This window comes from Chamaea fasciata, unplaced genomic scaffold (genome assembly GCF_029207755.1).
Source record: "Chamaea fasciata isolate MVZ Bird 193981 ecotype frontalis unplaced genomic scaffold, bChaFas1.0.hap1 SCAF_5, whole genome shotgun sequence".
Classification (NCBI taxonomy): Eukaryota; Metazoa; Chordata; class Aves; order Passeriformes; family Sylviidae; genus Chamaea; species Chamaea fasciata.
Genome location: NW_027094090.1, coordinates 560,286 through 582,923, shown reverse-complemented (window position 1 = coordinate 582,923; position 22,638 = coordinate 560,286). Strand labels below are relative to the sequence as shown.

The 22,638-nt window shown below is 55.7% G+C and overlaps 1 protein-coding gene across 1 annotated transcript in view; it reads right to left on the bottom strand.

The window, feature by feature from the left end:
• The window catches only part of PPP6R2 (protein phosphatase 6 regulatory subunit 2), a 57,554-nt gene that overhangs the window by 6,259 nt on the left and 28,657 nt on the right, over positions 1-22,638 (bottom strand). The window contains exons 3-19 of the mRNA XM_066182581.1: positions 21,954-22,199; positions 18,924-19,110; positions 18,149-18,286; positions 16,723-16,788; positions 15,745-15,857; positions 13,034-13,147; positions 11,867-11,993; positions 11,077-11,229; positions 10,172-10,396; positions 8,851-8,915; positions 6,910-7,025; positions 5,975-6,060; positions 5,604-5,684; positions 5,190-5,287; positions 3,480-3,537; positions 2,545-2,672; positions 1,544-1,701 (exon numbers count right to left, since the gene is read on the bottom strand). Of these exons, the coding sequence (XP_066038678.1) occupies positions 1,544-1,701; positions 2,545-2,672; positions 3,480-3,537; positions 5,190-5,287; positions 5,604-5,684; positions 5,975-6,060; positions 6,910-7,025; positions 8,851-8,915; positions 10,172-10,396; positions 11,077-11,229; positions 11,867-11,993; positions 13,034-13,147; positions 15,745-15,857; positions 16,723-16,788; positions 18,149-18,286; positions 18,924-19,110; positions 21,954-22,180 (2,140 nt within the window). The 5' untranslated portion in view covers positions 22,181-22,199. The remainder of the gene's footprint in view (positions 1-1,543; positions 1,702-2,544; positions 2,673-3,479; positions 3,538-5,189; positions 5,288-5,603; positions 5,685-5,974; positions 6,061-6,909; positions 7,026-8,850; positions 8,916-10,171; positions 10,397-11,076; positions 11,230-11,866; positions 11,994-13,033; positions 13,148-15,744; positions 15,858-16,722; positions 16,789-18,148; positions 18,287-18,923; positions 19,111-21,953; positions 22,200-22,638) is intronic.

Sequence of the window (22,638 nt, the reverse complement as noted above, 5' to 3'; positions counted from 1 at the left end):
ATCCCAGGGACATCCCAGGGACATCCCAGGGACATCCCAGGGATCTCAGGGACACAGCATCCCATCCCTTCCACACCCGCGTGTCCCACGGAAATCCCTCTGTGGATGTTTATCCCCAAGAGAGGCACCCATGGAGAAAAACGACACCGTGGGTGGCTTCACCCCCAAGCCAGTGATCCCCAGCTCCAAGTCCCTCAGTTCCCTGACTAAAGTTCCCATCTCCATCTCCAGTGGTTGGGTTTTGGCAGTTTCAGGTAAGGAACTGACCAACAGATTCCAATATCTAAGATCCTAAAATCACCTATTGTATTACAGTCCTGGACAACTCCTCCTCCAGAACCTACTTCCACTTCTAGTCCTTCTTCCTACTTCCAGTCCTACGAATCCCACCTTTGGATTAATGTTTTTCCTTAGCTTTTCCCAGGGAAGAGGGAGGATTGCAGAGCCTCCCCAAGCTGCACCCCCCAAAATTGATCCCAAATTCCAGCTGAGTCTCCAGAGGGTGACTGGGCTGCCACACACAGCCCACTGGGACTGGGAGGTTTTTACTGGTGCTTCCCAATGAAGTGGAATTATTGACACTTCAAAGGGGTGCAGAGAGCAGGATCCGGGGGTAACCCTGCCTGGTGCTCACAGTGACAACACGAAGGCAGCACCCGGAGGAAAAAAAATGGTTTAGAACTCAAAAAGCTTGGAAAAACGGATGGTTGGGAAGATGGTTTTGCCCCTTGGAATTGTTCTGGTGACAGCACTGTGTGTGTCCAGCACTCCCATGGTGTCGTTTACATGGAGAGCTGGGGAAATCCCTCAAGGGAGCAGACAAGATGGAAAGAGAATTTACAGAGGCCTGGAGGGACAGGACACAGGGAATGGCTTCCCACTACCACAGGGCAGGGCTGGGTGGGACATTGGGACATTGGGAATTGCTGCCCGGGCTGGAATTGCCAGAGCAGCTGTGGCTGTCCCTGGATCCCTGGAATGTCCAAGGAAGGACTGGAGCAGCCTGGGACAGCGGGAGGTGTCCCTGCCATGGCAGGGGTGGCCCTGGGGGGCTCTGGGGTCCCTTCCCACCCAAACCATCCCAGGATTCCAGGAAAAGCCTGTCGCTCTCCACTCCTCCTCCAGTCACTGCTGGAAAGGCAGGAGAATGGGCAGGGATGGGGGGGTGGAGACACCTGGCCAAGGTGGGCACACAACTCCTGTCCTGGGGTGGGAGGAGCTCAGGTCACATCCCTGCACTGCTGCTTTGACCGGGATTTGCACTGCAGGATTCAGGGAACCACAGAACCACGGAATGCTTTGGCTGCAAGGGGACCTTAAAGCCCCTCTCATTCCAAGCCCTGCCATGGGCAGGGATCCTGGGACTCTCCCTGTGGGGCTGCCTGACACTGGGCTGCTGTGGGGCAGGACTGCAGCTCCCAGAGACGCCATTCCCATTTCCCCTGGCCGGGAGGCACTGGGCACTCCGCAGGGGAGCTGGCAGCGTGAGGACCGCTGTGCACAGACCCTGCAGAGCCCAGGGCTGTGCTCCCAGAGCCGTTACCTTGGGAGGGCTCCGCGTCCTTCCTCTCCGGGGTGCCGCCCTTGTGTGGGGAGGGGGGCGGCGGCTGCTCCTCCTCCTCCTCCGAGTCCACGCTGCCGTCGTGGTCCCCGTTCTCCAGGTCACTCTTGGAGCTCTCTGACGTCTGCGAGGCTCCAAACCTGAAGGGGAACTGGGGGTGAGCCACATCCACATCCCTCAGCTCCTTCTCCCCATCCCCGAAACAGCCCAGAGCCTTTTCCAGGATTGTTTCCCCAGGAATGTTTCCCCCAAAGCTCGGGGCAATGGTGGGTGCCCGGAGAGATTCCGCCAGATGCCCGAGGGCTTTGGTGTCACAGTCCCCTGGAGGAGCAGGACAGAGCCAGGGCTGGGGACACCACACAAACCAGTCCCCAGCAAGGGGACGGGCACTGGAGAGGTGCCCACCCCGTGCCCGGGCACGACCTGAGGCTGTTGATGTTTGGCAAGGACACAGAGAGGTCTTGGATGTTTTCCCTGTTTCTTCTGATCATATTTCAGACTGGGAATTATGGAAATAACTTTATTTAATAAGTGGCTCTGTCAAAGGGATGAAAAATTATTTCAAAGCCTGAGGTGCCCCTGGGAGACCTCTTGTTCTCACTTTTCTGATTTAAATGTTCTGAGAAAGAACGTTCTGCCCACTCCCCTCAGTCTCACCTCCTCCTCCTCCTCCTCCTCTTCTCCAGGGATGAGGGAAGGAACAAATTCCAAGTGTTTCACACTAAGGGTGGGGGTTTTTAATGTGTTTGATGGGAGGCTCATTAATTAGGTGTTCCCATTGTTAATGAATTCCCTCGAACTGGATCTGCCTCCAGCTCAGGAGAACCCCCAGCACAAGTGGCAGGAAAAGTGCTCGGGGTTGTGTCAGATAAAACCTCACAGCCCCAAAATGGCACAAAACCCAAGGAATTCCTCCTGGCCTGGACTGAAATGTGCAGATTCCCGACACCAGGCGGGAAATCGGGGTTCTGCTTTCACCTTACCGTGTCCTGGACTTGACCTGGGTTGCGTAGGAGATCTCCTTCTCCTCCCAGATATCCTCCTCCTCCTCGTTGTCGTCGAACTGCTGGATGCGCTCGTTGCAGCAGGCCTCGAACAGGGAGGCATTGGGCTGCAGACCAAAGGGCAATCACATTCCAGAGAAGCTCTGGAGACACCGCCTTAACCCCAAGTCTCAGGCCTGACCAAATGCAGCTTTGCTCAGGAGCTGGGATCACCCGCCATCACCACAGTCCAGCCGCTGCTTTGCTTTGGGACAATAAACCAGGAAAGGCCAGAAAGAGCCTGGCAATGTTTAGATCCATCTCTGCCTATGCTTCTCTAACCTGTGACTGGAGAGATAATCTAAAGCTGGGAGTGCCCAGCCTGGAGAGGGAAATGCTCCAGGGAAACCTCAGGGGCTCCAGGAGAGCTGCAGAGGGGCTGGGGACAAGGGACAGGACACAGGGAATGGCTTCCCACTGCCACAGGGCAGGGCTGCATGGGACATTGGGACATTGGGAATTGCTGCCCGGGCTGGAATCGCCAGAGCAGCTGTGGCTGCCCCTGGATCCCTGGAATGGCCAAGGCCAGGTTGGACACTGGGGCTGGAGCAGTCGGGGACAGTGGGAGGTGTCCCTGCCATGGCAGGGGTGGCCCTGGGGGGCTTTGGGGTCCCTCCCCACCCAAACCATCCCAGGATTTTATGATTCTAAGAACAGACTGGCACTGCAGGGAGGGAGGAAGATTCCCTCTGTGCCAGGGGTGCTGTCTCAGAGGGAACATTTCCTGGGAGGAGCCCCCGGGGGCCGAGCAGTGCCCCGGCTCTCTCAGCCCCCCTGCACTGCCCAAAGCCCCCCCAGACCTCAGCTGTGTCAGAAGGCAAGCAGGCCCTTTCCAGAAGCACGTGCATTCCAGCACCCCCCCGAGCCCCACTCACGCTGTCGTCGTCAGCGTCGATGTTGAAGTTGATCTCGGCGATGCGGTCGAAGGGAGCGCTGCAGGCAGGAGGGAGGGAACAGCCTCAGGGACGGCTCCCACAGCCCAGGGACAGCAGCAGGGCCAGAGCCACTCCGGGGCTGGGATCACAGCCACCGGGTCCCCTCACTGAGGGAAGGGCGGGCACTGCGGGGGCTGCCTGGGCGACAGGGACAGGAGCAGAGGGAACGGCCTCGGGGAGGCTCAGGGTGGCCAGCAGCAGGAATTTCCCCATGGAAAGGGGCTCAGGAGCTGCCCAGGGAGGTCTGCAGTGCCCATCCCTGGAGGTGTCCAGGGAATTCCTGGAGGTGGCACTGAGTGCTCTGGGCTGGGGACACGGTGGGGATGGGGCACAGCTGGCACTGGATGGGCTGGGATGGGCTTTTCCAGCCTCAGGGATCCCGGGATTCTGGGAATCTCAGTGCAGGAGTGGCTCAAAGCCCGAGGTGTGGCTGTGCTGTGATGTGAACATCCCAGGATGACCCAATTCCCAGCCCAAGCCAGAGGAGCCCCAGGTGGGAACAGCAGAGGGTGCTGCAGGCCCAGAAATTCCCAATTCCCAGAGTTTGGATCCAGGGAGAGTTCACTCCCCTGACTCATGGATCTGCAGCTTTTCCAGTGTTATTTGCTTTGAAAACCTCTCCAGCTCAAAACTCCTGCAATCCCAGGGACACTGAGACATGACCTTAAATATTCCAATTCACTTCCAGCCCAGTGTCCAACAGCTGGAAACAGCTGGCAGGGAGTACCACTCCCAGAATATTCCATGTTTTGCAGGACATCCTACTTTTCCCATAACATCCCAGGCACAGAAGTTCACGTGGGGCCGTATTTGCCAGCAGTGAAAAGTTTTTTTTCTTTTTTCTAATTTATGTGTAGAACTGAATGATTTCTGTTCAATCCAACTCTGATTCTATTCTGGAACTTTTTGGCCTTATCAAGTTCCTGACATGTGTGAGGCTCAGGAAAAACCCTGGATGGGAAGGGCAGAGGTGCTGCCTTGGATGCCAGGGAATTCCTGGGATGGACAAACTCAGGAGCACTGGGATTCCCTGGAGTGCTGCCCTGTCCATAATTGGTCCCAATTTCAGGACTCTTACGGCCACTGGGATAATCCCAGTGCCAGGAACATTTCTAAGAAGAGAGGATGAGCTGCAGCTTAAATGGGATGAAAGGAATTCTGTCAAAGCAGAGAATTGCAAGCTCTGGATTCAGCAAGTTGTGTAACACTGAATCCCCTTCCCCCTCTCCCTGGACTGCCACTGCTCCTGATTATCCCTGCTCCCTTTTTCAGGAGGGAAAAACAGCTGCATTTTCCCTGGATTCCAACAGAGCACTGTCCCTACACTCCTCATTCCAAGAAGGATTCAATTCCTTGGAAAAGATCTGTTTAACTGCCCAGAGTTTGCTCTCATGCTTTGCATTTAAACTCATTCCAGACCAGGGCTGGACAACCGTTGCCTGCTTTATTTCAAATATCCCTCTTTAAAATGAAGGAATACTTCTCCTGGCTTCTCCTCTACTTAACCTGGCTCTGTAGATTGGGCTGGGCTCCTGGAAACCAAGGAGCTGTATCCAGTCTGAGGAGGGATAACGGGGCTCATTTGTAAACCTGAAGCAGAGGGAGGACGGGATGTACAGAGGCTGAAAAGACAAACAGCCCCAGACTCACTTGATGTTGTCATCCTGGTCCGCAAACTCCTCGTCGTTGAAGCCGAACTGATCCGCGAAATTGGCCGTCATCTGCTGGATCTGGTACTCGGAGAAGGCCTGGGAAGGGATCCCAAAAAATCCATCCTTAGGGTGTGCAGAGACATCCCAGAAACAGGCTGCATGGAAACAGCCCCTCCAGGAAAGCATGAAAACCCCAGGGAGGCGTGTGAAATCCTCATTCTGACACTGAGCTCCGGGATTCCCCCCGATGCCTCCTGTGCTGCTCCCAGGCCATGGAACTGCTCTGGGAAAGCTCAGAGGAGCTGAACACACAACTGGGGGCAGAGCTCAGGAAGCTGCTCCACGCCAGGATGAACCCAAGGCAACAGCAGCAGCGAGTCTCCCGGGAATAGCGAAGATGTTCCCAACTCACCTGTTGGAGAGTGAGCTCGTTGGGAAATGCACTTTCAATGTCCTCATCCTCGCTGGAGGAGTGCAGGTGGTGGGTGGTCACCTGGGAAAGCACAAACCAGTCAGGGAACCAGGGAAAGCTGGAAAAGCTCCAACGTTTCGCTTCCACCAAAGCCCAAACTCCTGCTCAGGCAGGAGCTGCCCCAAGGAATCCCAGGGACCAGCTCAGCACCACGGATCAGCTCTGCTGAAGGACTGTTATGGAATATGTTTATGGAAACGCTTTCTACTGTGCCTTGAAGCGTTTTTCGGCAAAACAAGGAAAATGAGAACCAGGATTATCCCTTTCTTCTGTGAGGGGAAGGGCAGCGGGCACTGGAGTGACCGACTCACCAAATCCACCGTGTTTCTCCGGTTCGTCTCTGTCAGCGTCTCCTCCACAAAACTCTCCCACCTGCCCCTGCAGTCCTCAGGCAGCCCTGGAACCAGAGGGGACACAGAAACCATGGCATTTGCGCGTTCCAAACTCCTTGGAGACTCACCTGGGCTAAGGACTCACAGCTTCTCTCACCTTGCTGGGGACAACCCCGGGCAGGGCTCCAGCTGTGCTTGGGTCTTCCCTTTTCTGCTGGGGACTGTGGGGGCCCTTCCCTCCCGTCCCTCCCAGCCCAGCACAACTGGGACCCCAAAGCTGAGCAGAACTTGGGGGCTCTAGTGGGGAAATAGTAAAAGGAGAGAAGACCAGAAGGTTGTGTCCCCAGATTGTCACTGCCCAGCTGTGCCCCCTCCCAGCCTGGCAGGGGCTGAGCAGTGGGGATGGAAAATGTGGAACAGGGAAAAATCTTCCTTCCTGCCACCCACAGCCGTGGGACAAAACCAGTTCTGCAGGTGGATGCAGTGAGGGCAGGATGGACACGGCCTGGCAGTGGGAATATCCCTGAGGAGCACATCCGGGACCTCTGGGGACATTGAACCTGGGCTCTCTTTCCTCACAGAGTCACAGGATCACGGAATGGGCTGGGTGGGAAGGGAGCTCAGAGCCCCTCCAGTGCCACCCCTGCCATGGCAGGGACACCTGCCACGGTCCAACCTTAACCTCACTGTGCGAAAATGGGGTCTCACCATACTTCAAATGATGGGACACTGTGGGATTTCCCTGGGAATCCTTTCCAATGGGAAAGGATCTTGAGGAAACACCTGCAGGGAGTCCCTTCCAGGAGCTCCCAAGGGTTATTTCTCCCTGGAGAGCAGTCAGGGGGAGCTGAAGGAGGAGGAGGAAGAGGAGAAGAAGAAGAAGAAGGCTGAGGAGGAGGAGGAGCAGGCAGTACCTTTCATGAAGTCACTGATCTGGGCCTGCATGGGCCCCTTCTCCATGTTGTGCACCACGGCGTTGGCGATGCGGGTCAGGTGCCCCATGTTCCCTCTCCTCCTGCCGCCCTCTGCCCTGGAACAGAGAGCCGCCGCTACCCACGGAACCGGGATGGGACATCCCTGGAGGGATGGGACACCCATGGAGCCAGGGTGGGACACCCAAGGAGCTGGGATGGGATACCCAGGGAGCCGGGGTGGGACACCCATGGAGCTGGGGTGGGACACCCATGGAGCTGGGGTGGGACACCCATGGAGCCGGGATGGGACATCCATGGAGCCGGGATGGGACACCCATGGAGCTGGGAGAGAGCCCCAGGAATGGCCCAAGCATTCCAGCCCCAAAGGCCACAGAATTCCAGCCCCAAAGGCCACAGCATTCCAGCCCCAAAGGCCACAGAATTCAGCCCCAATGGCCACAGCATTCCAGCCCCACACATCCCAGAGTTCCCTGCAGAGGCCCAGCAGGGATCAGCCCTGCTCTGGCAGGGTGGGATGAGTTCTCCCCCCGCACAGGCACCTTCCCTCATTTTGCCTTGTTCTGGGATCCCTCCTCCCGCTCAGGTAACATGGGAGGGGCTCCAAACAAGGAGCCAAACATGGAAAAGATGCAGGAATAAATAATCCGATGGTAATTCAGGGAAGAAAACTCCCAAAGTTAAGGATCCACGGCGCAGCTACTGGCAGAGCTCCAGGGTGGGACTGGGATTGCAGTCCCCCAAAACCAGAATGCATTCCCACCCAACCATGGGATTCTCCCCTTGGATAAAACCAGATCCCAGCCGTCCCTTCCCTGGCTCCTCACTCCCTGGAGAGTGAAGCCGTGCTCAGAACCAGCTCAGGGAATCCTGGAATGGTTTGGGATGGAAGGGACCCCAGAGCCCCCCAGGGCCAGCCCTGCCATGGCAGGGACACCTCCCGCTGTTCCCAGCCCCAGTGTCCAGCCTGGCCTTGGCCATTCCAGGGATCCAGGGGCAGCCCCTGCTGGTCTCCATCTGCCCACTGAGAGCAGCCAAGGACCTTCCTGGAAACTCCACCTTCCCAAAGCCCCAGATGAGATTCCTCTGCTTAAATCCCTGGGATTTTTATCCCTTCCATTCAGATTCTTTCCAGTGTGGTGGTGACTGGAACTCTCTGGCAGGAAATAGGGATGAGCTCTGGCTCCTTTCTGATTTAATCAGGAAAACTCCCAGGCAGCACCCAGGGATATTTTTGGTCCTACAGAACAGGGCAAGGAAATGCCCAGCAAAATTCCTTATGTGGACAAGGGGACGTAAAAAGGACCAAAAATCCAAAAAACCCAACCAAACCAACAAAAAAATAATGTAATCCAGACCTCAACCCACCAATTATGGTCTAAACAATTCCAGTGGGGCTCCAAAGGCCTTGGAAGCCACCAGGAACTCAAAATAGAGAGGGAGGACCAAACACTGAGCTGGACAAGGGAACTGAAGCCTCCGGAGTATCTCCACTTTGATGTTTTAGTTCTTTTAAAATGTTTAGTTCTTATCGGCCCTATCAGCACAAAATCCAAGGGGTTTATAAAGCTAAAACAGGAAATCCAGGGCACAAATGCCTGGCCACCCCAACTTCCATCACTTTTCTACTCCAGGGAGAATAAAATGGTGCATTTCAAACAAAACAAGGAATGAAAAAAAAAAGTGAATATTCCATAGGATTCCCTGAGAAAGCAGGAAAGCAGCAGACTGAGTGTTTGGATGGGGTGTTGGAAACATCCATAAAACCCATCATGCCTTCAAATCCTACCTGGGAATTTGGCTTGCTCAGCATGCAAACCACCCCAGTTCCAAACCCCAACCAAAACCCAAGTCTGTCCGGACACCATTAAACTGGAAATTCTCCAAGAACATTCCAAAGTCCCCAGGCCAGCAGTTCCTTACTGGATTTTGTCATTAGCTTCCCAGGCGTCCAATATCCTCTGCACCAGGCAGCACTTCTGGAAGAGCTGTGGGGAAAAAGGGAGAATATTCAGGATTCTCCACAGGAGAACTGTGGATCCTGCTGTTCCCTCAGCCCTTCCCCGGCCCAGGAGCTGGAATGTTCTTGGTCAGGTTTTGGTCCAAAATTTATAGTAATTTTACTAAAAAAATAAAAAAAAAAAAAAAGAAGAATTTTAACAAGAAATGGGGATCATTTTAATACTAAATAGGAATCATTTTAATAAATACCAAGGGTTTCACAGGGCCATTAAATGAGGGGAGTTTTAACGGGATGCTGCAAATAAAGTCCCAAAAGCAATGACAGCTCCAGGAGAACCATAATAAATAATAATAAAACCCACTACAAATGACAAGAAATAATACTAAAACCCACTAAAAATGGATAATAAATACTAACAAAGCCTGCTAAAATTTGATAATAAATAATACGAATCACAAAAAAAGGCAATAAATTATAACAAAACCCACTAAAAACTACATCTAAAAATAAACAGTAACAAATCCACACTGAGACAATTGCCTGCTCTGAAACAGTCCATCCCAGAGGTCCCTGGTGGCTCCATCCCAGAGACCCCCTGGTGACCCCAGTCCAACCCAGAGATCTCCTGGTGACCCCAGCCCCATCCCAGAGATCTCCTGGTGACCCCAGCCCCATCCCAGAGACACCCTGGTGACCCCAGTCCAACCCAGAGACCCCCTGGTGACCCCAGCCCCATCCCAGAGACCCCCTGGTGACCCCAGCCCCATCCCAGAGATCTCCTGGTGACCCCAGCCCCATCCCACAGATCTCCTGGTGACCCCAGTCCATCCGAGAGACCCCCTGGTGACCCCAGCCCCATCCCAGAGATCCCTGGTGACCCCAGCCCCATCCCAGAGACCCCCTGGTGACCCCAGCCCCATCCCAGAGACACTCTGCTGATCCCAAGGATCACTGGCGACCCCATCCCAGAGATCTCCTGGTGACCCCAGCCCCATCCCAGAGACCCCCTGGTGACCCCAGCCCCATCCCAGAGATCCCCCTGGTGACCCCAGCCCCATCCCAGAGACACCCTGGTGACCCCAGCCCCATTCCCAGAGATCCCTGGTGACCCCAGCCCCATCCCAGAGACCCCCTGGTGACCCCAGCCCCATCCCAGAGACCCCCTGGTGACCCCAGCCCCATCCCAGAGATCCCCCTGGTGACCCCAGCCCCATCCCAGAGATCCCTGGTGACCCCAGCCCCATCCCAGAGACCCCCTGGTGACCCCAGCCCAGCTCTCACGTGGGTGACCATGACGTTCTCGGTGGCCGGGGGCTCCGAGGGCTCCGTGGGCCCCGTGGGCTCCGCGGGCTCTGGGGCCGCGTTCCCGCTTGGAATCTCCTCTTTGCTGCCCGGCTCCCCTGGGCTGGCCTTCCCCTCGTGCACAGAGTGCGACAGGATGGCTGCTATGGACAGCTCCACTTGGAAATGCAAAAAGTTATTCCACGTGTATTTAAAAAATAAATCCTGGGGGAGAAATGAGAGACGGAAGAGTTTACTTGGGATAAATCTTCCTGGTTTTAACGATCGGTGATATCTTTAAGGATCTTCCCAACTCAAGCCATCCCAGGATGGTGGGATCCTGGGATATTAAACTGTTGCCCAAGTGGTTGTTTGATCAGCAATTTCACTCCATTTTCCTGCTACATGCCAGCACACACTGCTGCCTGGGCTCTGCATTCCCAGGGTGCTCAGTCTGTCGGGAAACCAGTGAATATTCCCAATAAACGGAGCACTTGGGGATCCTCTCACACGCAGACAGCACTCACAGCACAGACACACTGAATAAAACAACTTAACTCTGCTGGGGCCGAATGAATCCTCGGAAAAACAGGAACTAAATCATTGCTAAGGATGGAATTAGATCTCTTAAGGCTGCCCAGGTTTTGGGAGGCCTTTTCCAGCCTCAGGGACCTTGGGAGAAAACGAATCTCTTGGCATTCCAGGAGCTCTCACACGGAGCACAGACTGTTTCACACCTTCTCCACAGAACTGACACGGAACTGGAAGTGTGGGGCTCAGTCCGAAACCCCAGACAGTGGGATCTGGGTCACGAAAGCTCCTTGCCGGAGCAGATCATGGAAATAAGAGGACTTTGGCCCAGCAGGGCTGCCAGGCGGAATCCCCCAGTGCCCGCGGGTACTCACAAGTAACAAGTCCATGGTGCCCAGCCTGCAGAGCTCGTGGTTGATGCTGGGGGTGTTGGTGTGCAGCAGCGCGGCGATCAGGCGCGAGCCGTGCAGCCGCGCGTTCCCCAGCGGCTCCTCCAGCACCCCCAGCGTGGTCAGGATGGCCGGTTTCTGAGGAGCAGGGAGGGCAGTCAGGGAGGGAACACATTCCCACGCGCCACGGGCACCAGGCTTCTCCCTTCCACACAGAGCCTTGGCCGGAAATTCAGCCTCACCCGGGGGAAGAGCTTTCCGTGGAGGGGGCAGAGCCCTGGAACCGCTGCCCGGGGAGGGGCCGAGTGCCCGCTCCGCAGACATCCCAAACCCAGCTGGACGTGTCCCCTGTGACACCTGCTCCAGGCGACCCTGCCCAGCGGGGGCCAGCATGGGGTGATTCCTGACAACCCCAGCCGTTCTGGGATTCTCGGATTTAACAGAACCCACTGATTTCAGGAATGCTCTCAGCAGGGAAACCTAAACCACCCTCCCAAGAGGATGGTTCTAGGGCCGCTGGGAGATTTGACTTCCCAATCGAAAGATTAAAATCCAACTATCTGCTGAAAGTTCCTTCCTCTCCATCCCTTTCCATCTCCATCCCCTAGTCCCAAAGACTTCCCTGAACACAACCCTCAGACTCCTGCTGCAGACTCCTGCTGCAGATTATTGCTGCAGATTCCTGCTGCCTCATCCCTGCAGGCCTGAGCTGCAGATTTTCCCAGGCCACGTGTCCCTGCTGGAGCCGTCCGGGTCCCAGGAGCGCGGGCTGTACCTTGGGTGGGCGCAGCAGCAGCTGGTGGAAGTCCTTGAGCCGGGGCTCGATGCCGTGTAGGATGCTGCTGTTGACAGCGTAAGACCTCTCGAATCCCTGAGTGTACGAGTCCATCAGGCCTTCCACTCTGAGGGAACACTGGGATTCACTCGGGGTTCACTCACAGTTCCCTCTTCCCACTCTGAACAACCAAGTGGTACTCTCAACCCAGCCCGTCCTGGGACTCTGGGACTTTATGACATTAAACTGTTGCCCAGCTCAGTGTTTAATCAGCAATTCCACTAAAACCATTTTCCTTCCATACTTGTCATATTCCATCTTCCTTCTCCTGGGGCCCAGAGCTGCCCACAGTATCTAGAGGTGGAGATTTTGTTAAAGGGCCTCCAGTGACACTGCCCATGTCAGTGGTTTTCTCTTCAAAAATGAGGATGGAAAACAGTAATGTTCAGCTCCTGAACACATTCCCATACCTGCATGATATTGATTCTACTGCATTAATTATTTCTATTCTTTATTATACTGTCTTAGTTAATATAGGTATCATTTCCCAGGTGCTGCTCACACAACCAAACCTGTGCCGAGCTCAGGGGGAGCTGACCAGAAATAACCTCCCAGGAGAGCTGGCAAACCACATTCCCAAAGCGCTTCCTGGGGTTCCAAACTCCCCAACACTTCCAAAGGAAACGGCTCAGCAAGAGTTACCTAACAAATGTTCCTGCCACCGTCCCAGGCTGCTCCCAGCACCACGGATCTTGGGCATTTCCAGGGAATCCAGAGGCAGCCACAGCTGCTCCGGGCACCCTGTGCCAGGGGCTGCCCACCCTCCCAGGCAGGAATTCCTAACCAAGATCCCATCTGGAACTCCTCTCTTCCAGCTTGAAGCCATTCCCTGTGTCGTGGCACTGCCTGTCCCTTTGTGCCCCCAGCCCAGGCTGGAGCCCCCAGGCGGTCCCGGTGATCCCAGTGACCCTGGTGATCTCAGTGACCCCAGTGATCCTGGTAATCCTGGCAATCCTGGTAACCCCAGCGATCCCAGTGACCCCGGTGATCCCGGTGATCCCAGTGATCCTGGCATTCCTGGTGATCCCAGTGACCCTGGTATTCCTGGTGCCCCCGGTGCCCCCAGCAATCGCGGTGCCCCCGGAGCCCCCGGCGGTCCCGGCTCACCCGGAGCGCCGCGTTTCCAGCAGCGTCAGGAGCACCTGGGTTCCGTTCACGATGCAGGTCTCGCTCTGCTCGCCGTCGAACATGTTCCTGAGGAGCTGCTCCACGCACTCCTGCCTGGGGACACAGGGGACACTCACGCGGGGTCACCGCACCTGCTGCAGCCTCCGCTGGGGAGCAGGAGGGCGGGGGAAGATCCCGCTCCTCCCGCTGCTCTGCGCCAGGACCAAGGAATGATGGCTGGGAGGAACAGGAGGATGAGGCCAGCCCTGCTCGCCAGCTCCAGTTCCCCAGCACATCCCAGCTCCCCCAAATCCAGCTCTTGGGAATCCCTTCCCTGCCTTCCCCAGTTCCACGTGCAGCCAAACCCAGCATCCCTGGAGCTCACAGCCCAACCCGGACTGTTTTCTAACATCGTAAAAAAAGTCTCCTTCCCATGGGTATAAATCAAATATGAGACAAAAATGTAAAAAACCCGCTGAGTAATTCATGAGGGAGGATTATCTGAATAAGGAGCATCTAAACACCCTCTGTCAGGAGAGCAGGGAAAGCAGCCAATTTCCTGTAAGGAATCCAATTCCCTTGACTGCACCCAGCCAGCAGCTCCTGACCCTGGATTTGGCTCATTCCCTGACCCCATCTCCTTCAGAACTGATCATTCATTCCTGCTTCGGGGATGATAAAAGTTAACCAAAGCCCCAAAGGTCACTGTAATGCTGGGAGAGTCGGCCAGGAAGGGCAATGAGCTTTGTGATCTTCAGCAGAAACAGAAGAGGAGCAGAAGAATCCCTCTGCCCAAAATGCTCCTTTATTTTAAGCAGGAATTCTGGAGATGGTTCCTGGAAGTGCAGGGTCCCACAGCGCCCTCCAAAACTACCAAGAAAGCCTAAAATTCCCAAAGAAGTCTGGAAGTGCCACATCTTCCGTGGCAGTCGCCCCTCCCACTGCAGGGAATCACAGCCCTCATTAAAGGTCCTGGGATTCCCAGGGGGAATGACCGAGCTGCAATCCCATCTCCAAAATTTTGACGGCTGAGAACTGACAGAGAGGAGAGGCCACAGGCTCCAGTCAGGGATGTGACCTCCAGTGCCTCCAGCTCCAGAGCCCAACAGCAGCAGCACCTGGAGCTGCTGGAGAGCCCGGAGAGGCCCCGGAGCTGCTCCAGGGCTGGAGTCCCTCAGCTCCCAGGGATCCAGGCTGCGAGAGCTGGGGGCGCTCACCTGGACAGGGAAAGGATCCAGGGAGAGCTTCCAGCACATTCCAGGGCCACAAGGGGCTCCAGGAGAGCTGCAGAGGGGCTGGGGACAAGGGACAGAGGGACAGGACACAGGGAATGGCTTCCCACTGCCACAGGGCAGGGCTGCATGGCACATTGGGACATTGGGAATTGCTGGCTGGGTTGGAATTGCCAGAGCAGCTGTGGCTGCCCCTGGATCCCTGGAATGGCCAAGGCCAGGCTGGACACTGGGGCTGGAGCAGCCGGGGACAGTGGGAGGTGTCCCTGCCATGGCAGGGCTGGCCCTGGGGTCCCTTCCCACCCAAACCATTCCAGGATTCCACAACAAGTCAACACCTCCCTAGCACAGGATCCTGTCAGGCCATGGCACAAAGGCTGGATCTACCTCATTCCTGCAGGAGCAGTGAGGGAAATGAAGAATTTATGGAAGAGCAGCAGGTCCTGGCAGGGGCAGAGCTCCATGGCAAGACCAGGATGGTCCCAGTGGCTTCCCAGTGCTGAGATTACCCATATCCCATTCCCCCCTGCATACACCAGCTCCTGTCCCAGAAATTATCCCACAGACACCGAGGAACTGACAGCCCTGGATCAGGAGAAAAGATTCCCAAGGCCACCTAAATTCAGAGCTCTGGGTGGACAGAAGTATCTCAGGGGAATTGGGAGCCCCAGTCCCTTCCACAGCTCCTTCCAGCCCTTTCCTGATGAAATGTTGCCTCCAGGCCTAAAAGAGCCTTTTTCAGTTTCAGTCTCCTGGAGAATCACCCAGAATTTTTAGGTTTGAAGCAACGATAAGAAGTAGAAAACACAGGACATAAATAATTTAATGTTCATTGCAAAGAGCAAAGGAACAACAGCAGGAATGGAGCAAAACTGGGAAAATCAACATTTCCGCTACACACTGAATGTTATCTGGGAAATCAGGGAGTCCTGGAATGGTTTGGGTGGGAAGGGACCCCAGAGTCCCCCAGGGCCACCCCTGCCATGGCAGGGACACCTCCCACTGTCCCCAGCTGCTCCAGCCCCAGTGTCCAGCCTGGCCTTGGACATTCCAGGGATCCAGGGGCAGCCACGGCTGCTCTGGCAATTCCAGCCCGGGCAGCAATTCCCAATAACCCAATGTCCCATCCAGCCCTGCCCTGTGGCAGCTTCCTGTGATTCGCCCTGTCCTGGCACTCCAGTTCTGGATGAACAATCCCCCTCCGGCTTCCTCTGAGATCCCTTCAGACCCTGAAGGTGCTGTGAGGTCCCCACACAACACTCCCTTCTCCAGGCTGAAATTCCTCGGGTTTTGCCTCATCCTGGATCAGGCTGGGACCTTTGGGCTCCCTGACCCCCTCTCCTGCCTCTGGACAGAGCCCCAAACCCCAAATCCCTGAAGAAGCCCTTCAGTGCTGCTCCAGCTCCGAAGGAACATCCCTGCTCTGTCTGCTCCCTGTGGAGCAATCCAGGAGCCATTCCCAGTGCTCCCAGTACTCACGATTCCAGTGCTGTGAGAAGTGGATCTGGCTCTGGGACATCCTGGAGCTGAGTGCTCTGGTCTCTGCTCAGCCTGATGATGTCACACAGAGTCTGGGAAGCGTTGGATTGCCTCTGGAAAGAGGGAGAGGAGCAGTGTCAGTGCCAAGGCCAGCCAGGCTGGGAACACTGGGGCTGGGATCAATCCCATTCCTGCTCCCCTGCAGGTACTCAGGGCTGGACACTCCCGGAGTAGCAGCATCCACAGGCTTTGCACCCAAAGGAGATTGGCCCACACGTGACCATCAAGAGCAGTTTGGGAGCTCAGGGATGAGGATTCCTCTTTCTCCCCTCAATCCCGCCCACCTGCACATTCACAACACAAACATTCCATCCTTCCTCCCGCCGCTCAGCTCTCCTGCTGGAGAAAACCCTCCACCATTTAATTCCTGGGATTTAAAAGGCTTTCCAGGGGTGTTTGAGGAATTCGTCCTCTGGTTCTGGCCATCAGTCAAAGCCTCTCTGGAGCTGCTGTACCTCAGCATCTCCTCCAACAAGAATCCATGGGGATGTTCCCAGTTTTCCTCTCACAGAGGGAAGCTGGCCTGGGATGAGCTGAGGGAACTGGGCTCAGAGAACTGCATTTTCTGGATTTTACAAGTGAATTCCTACTCGGGGCTAAAAAGATTTGAAAATGGCATAAAGTGGCTGATTTGAAAGGATCTTCCAGAAACAGCAGGCTCCTCCCTGATGCCAGGAATCCTACACTGTCTGTAGGTTTGAGATGAACTGAGGCAGCAGAACCAAGAAATTGGGAGAAAAATGAGTCAAAAGGAGATGAAATCACTCCAAAGCCGCAGATGTGGTGCTGAGCAGAGGATGGGACATCGCAAGGGCACCCCCAGTGGCTCCTCCACAGGTCACCGGGACAAGGAAAATGGAAATCTCCAGGAGCCTGCAGGACCCAGCAGCACAAATCCCCAGCCCTGGTGCCACTCACATCCTCGTCCTGGCTCGAATGGATCAGCTCCACGAGTCTCTGGATAATCCTGGCTTCGTTCAGCCACTGCAGGGAAAAGAGCAGGAGAGAAAATCCTCGTTGGGATACCTGGGAACTCAGAACAAGAGGAGCTCTGGGAAGCTCTGCAGGAAGGGAAAACTCTTCCTTCCCTCTCCTAATCCTATCCCTGAGACAGGGACAGGGATGGATTTGGATTTGCATCAGCATGGACGGGGATGGATTTGGATTTGCATCCCGCCATGGAACTAACAGGCAGAGCCCTCTGGAGAACATGGAATGCTCCAGGGTCAAACAGCCCCATCTGAGCCGCAGCGGCAGAACCCCCACCACGTCCTCCCAGCGGCTCCTGCTCTTCCTGCTGCTCACACTCAGCAATTCCTTCTCCTGCCAGATGTTGCAACAGCTGTCGCTGTACCTTCACCTTGCTCCACAACTTCCTGTTCTCCGTGCAAACCATTCTCTATCACCCTTACCAACCCAGGCATGTCCTCTCCAAAGGCTCCCCTCCACTCATCCCTCCCAGCTCCACCTGCAGGCTCAGCCCCTCATCACCCATTTCCATCCACATCCCACTCCCATTCCAGGAAAATTGCTGGATGTGTGACATCCTGCAAATTCATCCCAACGATGCCCAAACTCAGCTGCCTGAGAAACAAGCAAACTTCCATTACGAGGAAAAACATTTCCAGGGATGGGTGTGGAGCCCCTCTGCTCCCGAGCCAGGCTGGGAGAGCTGGGGGGGCTCACCTGACAGGGAATGGTTCCAGGGAGAGCTTCCAGAACATTCCAGGGCCACAAGGGGCTCCAGGAGAGCTGCAGAGGGGCTGGGGACAAGGGACAGGACACAGGGAATGGCTTCCCACTGCCACAGGGCAGGGCTGCATGGGACATTGGGACATTGGGAATTGCTGCCCGGACTGGAATTGCCGGAGCAGCTGTGGCTGCCCCTGGATCCCTGGAATGGCCAAGGAAGAACTGGAGCAGCCTGGGACAGTGGGAGGTGTCCCTGCCATGGCAGGGGTGGCCCTGGGGGGCTCTGGGGTCCTCTCTAACCCAAATCATTCCAGGATTCCCTGTTTCTACGATTCCTTCGGCATGGTAAGGAATTACACTAATTACTGTCCCAATCAACGCTTGAATTTCTGACCAGTGGGAAGAACAGAGATTCCCTTTCTCCAAGCTCTCCAGCTGGACTCAAGAGAGGCTGCTCCATGGAAAAACGAGTGGGAACCCCTTTGCTGCCAGGAGTGACCCAGGCTGCTACCCCAGAGCCACAACGGGGCTGAGGGACCCCAGGGAGCGACTCCAGCCCTGAGGGGTGGATCTGCTCCTGGGATAACCCACGCACAGACCGCATCAGCCCCGAGGCAGGCAGGGACAGGGGCTGGGAGGGGGAGGCCCTCACGTTGAGCACGTCCTGGCGCAGCGCCGTGGGCTCCACGCAGCTGATGAGGCGCAGCAGCAGGTCCATCATGGCAGAGGTGTCGATGTGCTTTAGCACCAAGCTCAGGAACTTGTCCTTTTTCCTCAAAAATGAGATCACCTGTGGAAACGGGAGCCTGCATCAGCTGCCAGCGGGACACGCAATTCCCTCACAGCTCCCTCACAGCTCCTGGAGCTTCTCCGTGTCTCAACCACAGACCTTGGGTTGGGAACTCTCCAGGGAACAAGGGAATCATTTTTATTCCAAGGCAACACCAAGTTAGATCTTTTCAGCCAAGTTTTCTCCCCGCCGTGCCACAGAGAAACCCAAGGCCATGCAAATAAGTGAAGATGGAGAATTGTCTTTGCCTCTCAAGCTCCCTGCCAGGCCGCATTTAAAACCCCAGTATTTACTGGGATGTGAGTATTCCTGAATCCCTGTTCAGCCCTTCCATAAGGATGAGCCTGAGGCCTTGTTTATGGATTGGGATGACTCTGATGATCCTCAAAATGCCTTGCTGTGAAAAGCGAAGCTTTAGCTGTGCCATGGGATACCCCAGCTGTGGCAGATCCCAACCCAAAACTCTGGGAAGAGTCTGTCCACACCATCTCCCTGCACTAAAGAATCCCAAGAACTTCCCAGAGAGACTCCATTTCACCTCCAACCTTAAACCCAACCCCAGGAATAGCACAAGCTCACGGCAGGGACAAGAGCAGTGCCGGGGAATTCCCTGGGTGGGCAGAGATCCCATCCCTACCTGTTCTGTTTTCCGTGCAATGAGGTTCCCGATGGTCTTGCTGAAGAAGCTGGCGAGGAGGGGGTTCAGGGGGGGCTCGTGGTCCAGGAAGTCGTAGAGGATGTTGAGCAGGGTCTCGTCCCCGCCCAGTTTGTCGTTGATCTGTGGCACGTCCGAGGTCAGCAGCTCGCAGGCCGTGTTGGGGTACCTGCAGTGATCACAGGTGAGATGGAAACTCTGAGATCTGCCCTCTGCAAAGGGCTCAGGAGGGGAAGGGATTCCTGCCCGGGCTGGGATTGCCAGAGCAGCCGTGGCTGCCCCTGAATCCCTGGAATGGCCAAGGCCAGGCTGGACACTGGGGCTGGAGCAGCCTGGGACAGTGGGAGGTGTCCCTGCCATGGCAGGGGTGGCCCTGGGGGGCTCTGGGGTCCTTTCCCACCCAAACCATCCCAGGATTCCCTGATTCCCTCTGGAGAGGACACTTGCCCCACAAAGGGCTCTTACTGATTTGTGACCAGACGAGGTTTCTACACCAGGACCTTTCCCAATCTCTGCAATCCAAGCTCTGCACTCCACACAAAACACCAAAACATCCGGGCCAGCTGGGAGCTTTGACCCTTTCCCTGCAGCATTCCCTTCCCCAGCAGCCTCCTCCTGTTCCTGTAGTTCCAGCCCTGAAGGTTCCAAAAGCCCCTCAGGCCCTGCTGCTGCTGTTCCAGGCTTGGTGCTGCCCAAGGTGCTAAGGCTGAGGATGTCACTGTCACCAACGCAGAGGAACCTTCCCGCCCTTCCATCCCTTCCAGCCCCCAAGGGACACCAGGACTCATTTCTCCTTTTCCTGGCTCATTCCATGCAAAAAGCATCAGCAATTCCTAAAGATCTGCGTGTGGAGCCTCCCTGGGATACACGTCCCATGGCCAGGAGAGAAATGGGAGCTCTCCCTGTCCCAGCAGGTTCTGCTCCTGCAGCTCTCACAGCCCCAGGTCTGACCCAACCCCTCACCATTCCCGTTCTGGCACCACATCCCAGGCCTGGAGGTTTGCAGGCTGCAGGGAACTCAGCTCACCCCAACTCCCCCCGTCCCCACAGCCCCTGGCAGCTGAGCTTCCCTCACCCCCGGGCTCGGCAGTTCCTCAGCAGATCCAAGATTCACACTCTCCTTCTCTTGCTCCAGCCTCCTTTCAGGTGTTTAATCCCACAAGTTCTGCTTGAATGGGGATTTACTGGGGACTTTTCCTCCTTGCAGTTTCCCCTGTGAACTTTATGAACTTCCATCGCACTGTTTCAGGGATGAATTATGTGATCCCCTCCCCACTCACCCTGAGCCCCAGATCCTTCTAAAGCTATCGAGTTTCTCCCTGTTCCACTTCACAAACTTTCCCAACCTTTCCTGAAGAGCCAAAAGTGGGATTCCAAGTGGATTTACACAGAGTCCATTCTTCCTGCTCAGCCTTTATTTATCCCAAAAGGCCCCTTGATTCCTAATGAGCTCAAAGCCTCCTTCCCCTCTCCAGGCTTCAGAGACGCTTCTGGGCCTGCTCTGCCTGGGAATCCCCAGTGCTGCCAAGAAAATGTTCCATGAACACCAGCCCTCAGTGTTCCAGCAGGAATTTCCTTCTTGAAACCTCTGTCCTTGTCCCCCCACTCCCTCATTCTTCACCTGTTTGGTTACAATCAGGGAGTCCTGGAATGGTTTGGGTGGGAAGGGACCCCAGAGCCCCCCAGGGCCACCCCTGCCATGGCAGGGACACCTCCCACTGTCCCGGCTGCTCCAGCCCCAGTGTCCAGCCTGGCCTTGGCCATTCCAGGGATCCAGGGGCAGCCACAGCTGCTCTGGCAATTCCAGCCCGGGCAGCAATTCCCAATGTCCCAATGTCCCATGCAGCCCTGCCCTGTGGCAGTGGGAAGCCGTTCCCTGTGTCCTGTCCCTCTCTCCCTTGTCCCCAGCCCCTCTGCAGCTCTCCTGGAGCCCCTTGTGGCCCTGGAATGTTCTGGAAGCTCTCCCTGGATCCTCTCCTCTCCAGGTGAGCCCCCCCAGCTCTCCCAGCCTGGGTCCAGGGCAGCTCCAGCCCTGGGAGCAGCTCCTCTGGACCTGCTCTAGGTCCTTCTGCTGCTGGCCCCAGGGCTGGGGCAGCTCTGCAGGCGGGTCCCAAATCCACCTTTCAGAGTAGGACCTTGCACAGCAGACCCAGGATATTCCAAGTTATTACCCCCAGTATTCCCGGGCATTCACTCACCTGGGAACAGCCACCTCACGCTGTTGTCAACTCTTACCCAAAACCAGACCTGAACGTGGCACTTCTGTGCCCTTCCACCAACACCAACTCCAGCCCTGATCCATTCCCACCAGAAAAAACCTGCCCAGTTTTATTTATTTATAGTCAGAGCAGCTTTTTATTTTTATATAAACTTGACAAAGGCGAACAAACTCCCCAAACCCAAATGTCAATGTTTTTGGGTATACATCGGGTTAAAAATGCATAAACACAACTTTGGTGAGAAGCAAACCCCTGTGAGGAGCTCAGCGTGGTTTGAGCAGAGGCAGGGAGCTGTGATCCCTGAAATCAGTGCAGCACCCTGAAAATATCCCAGATTTTATTCATTTTCCAGCTCACTTTGTTCTGTGGGATTGGACACCCATTGAGTTCAGAGATTTCTACCTCTTGTGCTTCCCTTTCCTATAAAAACCTGCTCAAGCAGCTCTGGATTTTGAGGGAACGGCAGGATAAATTTTTTGGGGACATTATTTGAGATCTGATTATTTGAGACATCACTCGAGCTACGCTTTTTTGGAGACATTATTTGAAAAAGGAATCTTTTTTTTTTTTTTTTTTTTGAGACCAACTCCATGCTAAACCATGAAAAAAAAAAAGCAACAAACGCTGACAAATTCCCTCCGAAACACCCCCAAACGCTGAAACATCTGCAGTGCCAAAGCCTCCCTCCCTCGCCAGGAGGTGCCACCCCTGGCAGTGGGGACAGAACCCTGGTGGCATCTCTGTTTGCAGCCCCTGGCCGGGGTGTCCTGGGGAGCAGGGGTCCAATACCTACTTGAATCGGACCTTCTCGTCCATGTCCACGGGGGGCTCGTGGGTGATGAGGGTGACCAGCTGCTCCATGCAGTGCTGCTGGCACAGGAAGTCCAGCAGCCGCCGGTTCTGGGCCTTGCATTCCTGCAGGACGTCATCCTCGTCCATCAGTTCCTCCAGGGTCACATCCTCCTTGTCCAGCAGCTTGTCCACGTGTGACGTCGTGTTCAAATCAAACTTCCAGAACATGGTGATGGGACACGACTGGCTGGGGGCGGGAAAGCACCGGTTACTGCTCCAGCCCCGCTGTGGGTTATCAGGGAATCACTGGGGGCACAGGGAACCTCTGAGGTCATCCAGCCCCACCATCGGCCCCATCCATCACCACCCCGTGTCCCCAAGCGCCACGTTCGCACAGTGTCTGAATGCTTCCAGGGATGGGGGACTCCACCTGAGCAACCCCTTCCAGTGCTTCCCAACCCTCCTGGGGAAGGAATTCCCCAAAATCCACCCTGAGCCTCCCCGAGGCCGTTCCCTCTGCTCCTGTCCCTGTCCCCTGGCGGCACAGCCCGACCCCCCGGCTGTCCCCTCCTGGCAGGGACTTGTGCAGAGCCACCAGGTCCCCCCTGAGCCTCCTTTTCTCCAGGCTCAGCCCCTTGCCCAGCTCCCTCAGCCCCTCCTGGGGCTCCAGACCCTTCCCAGCCCCG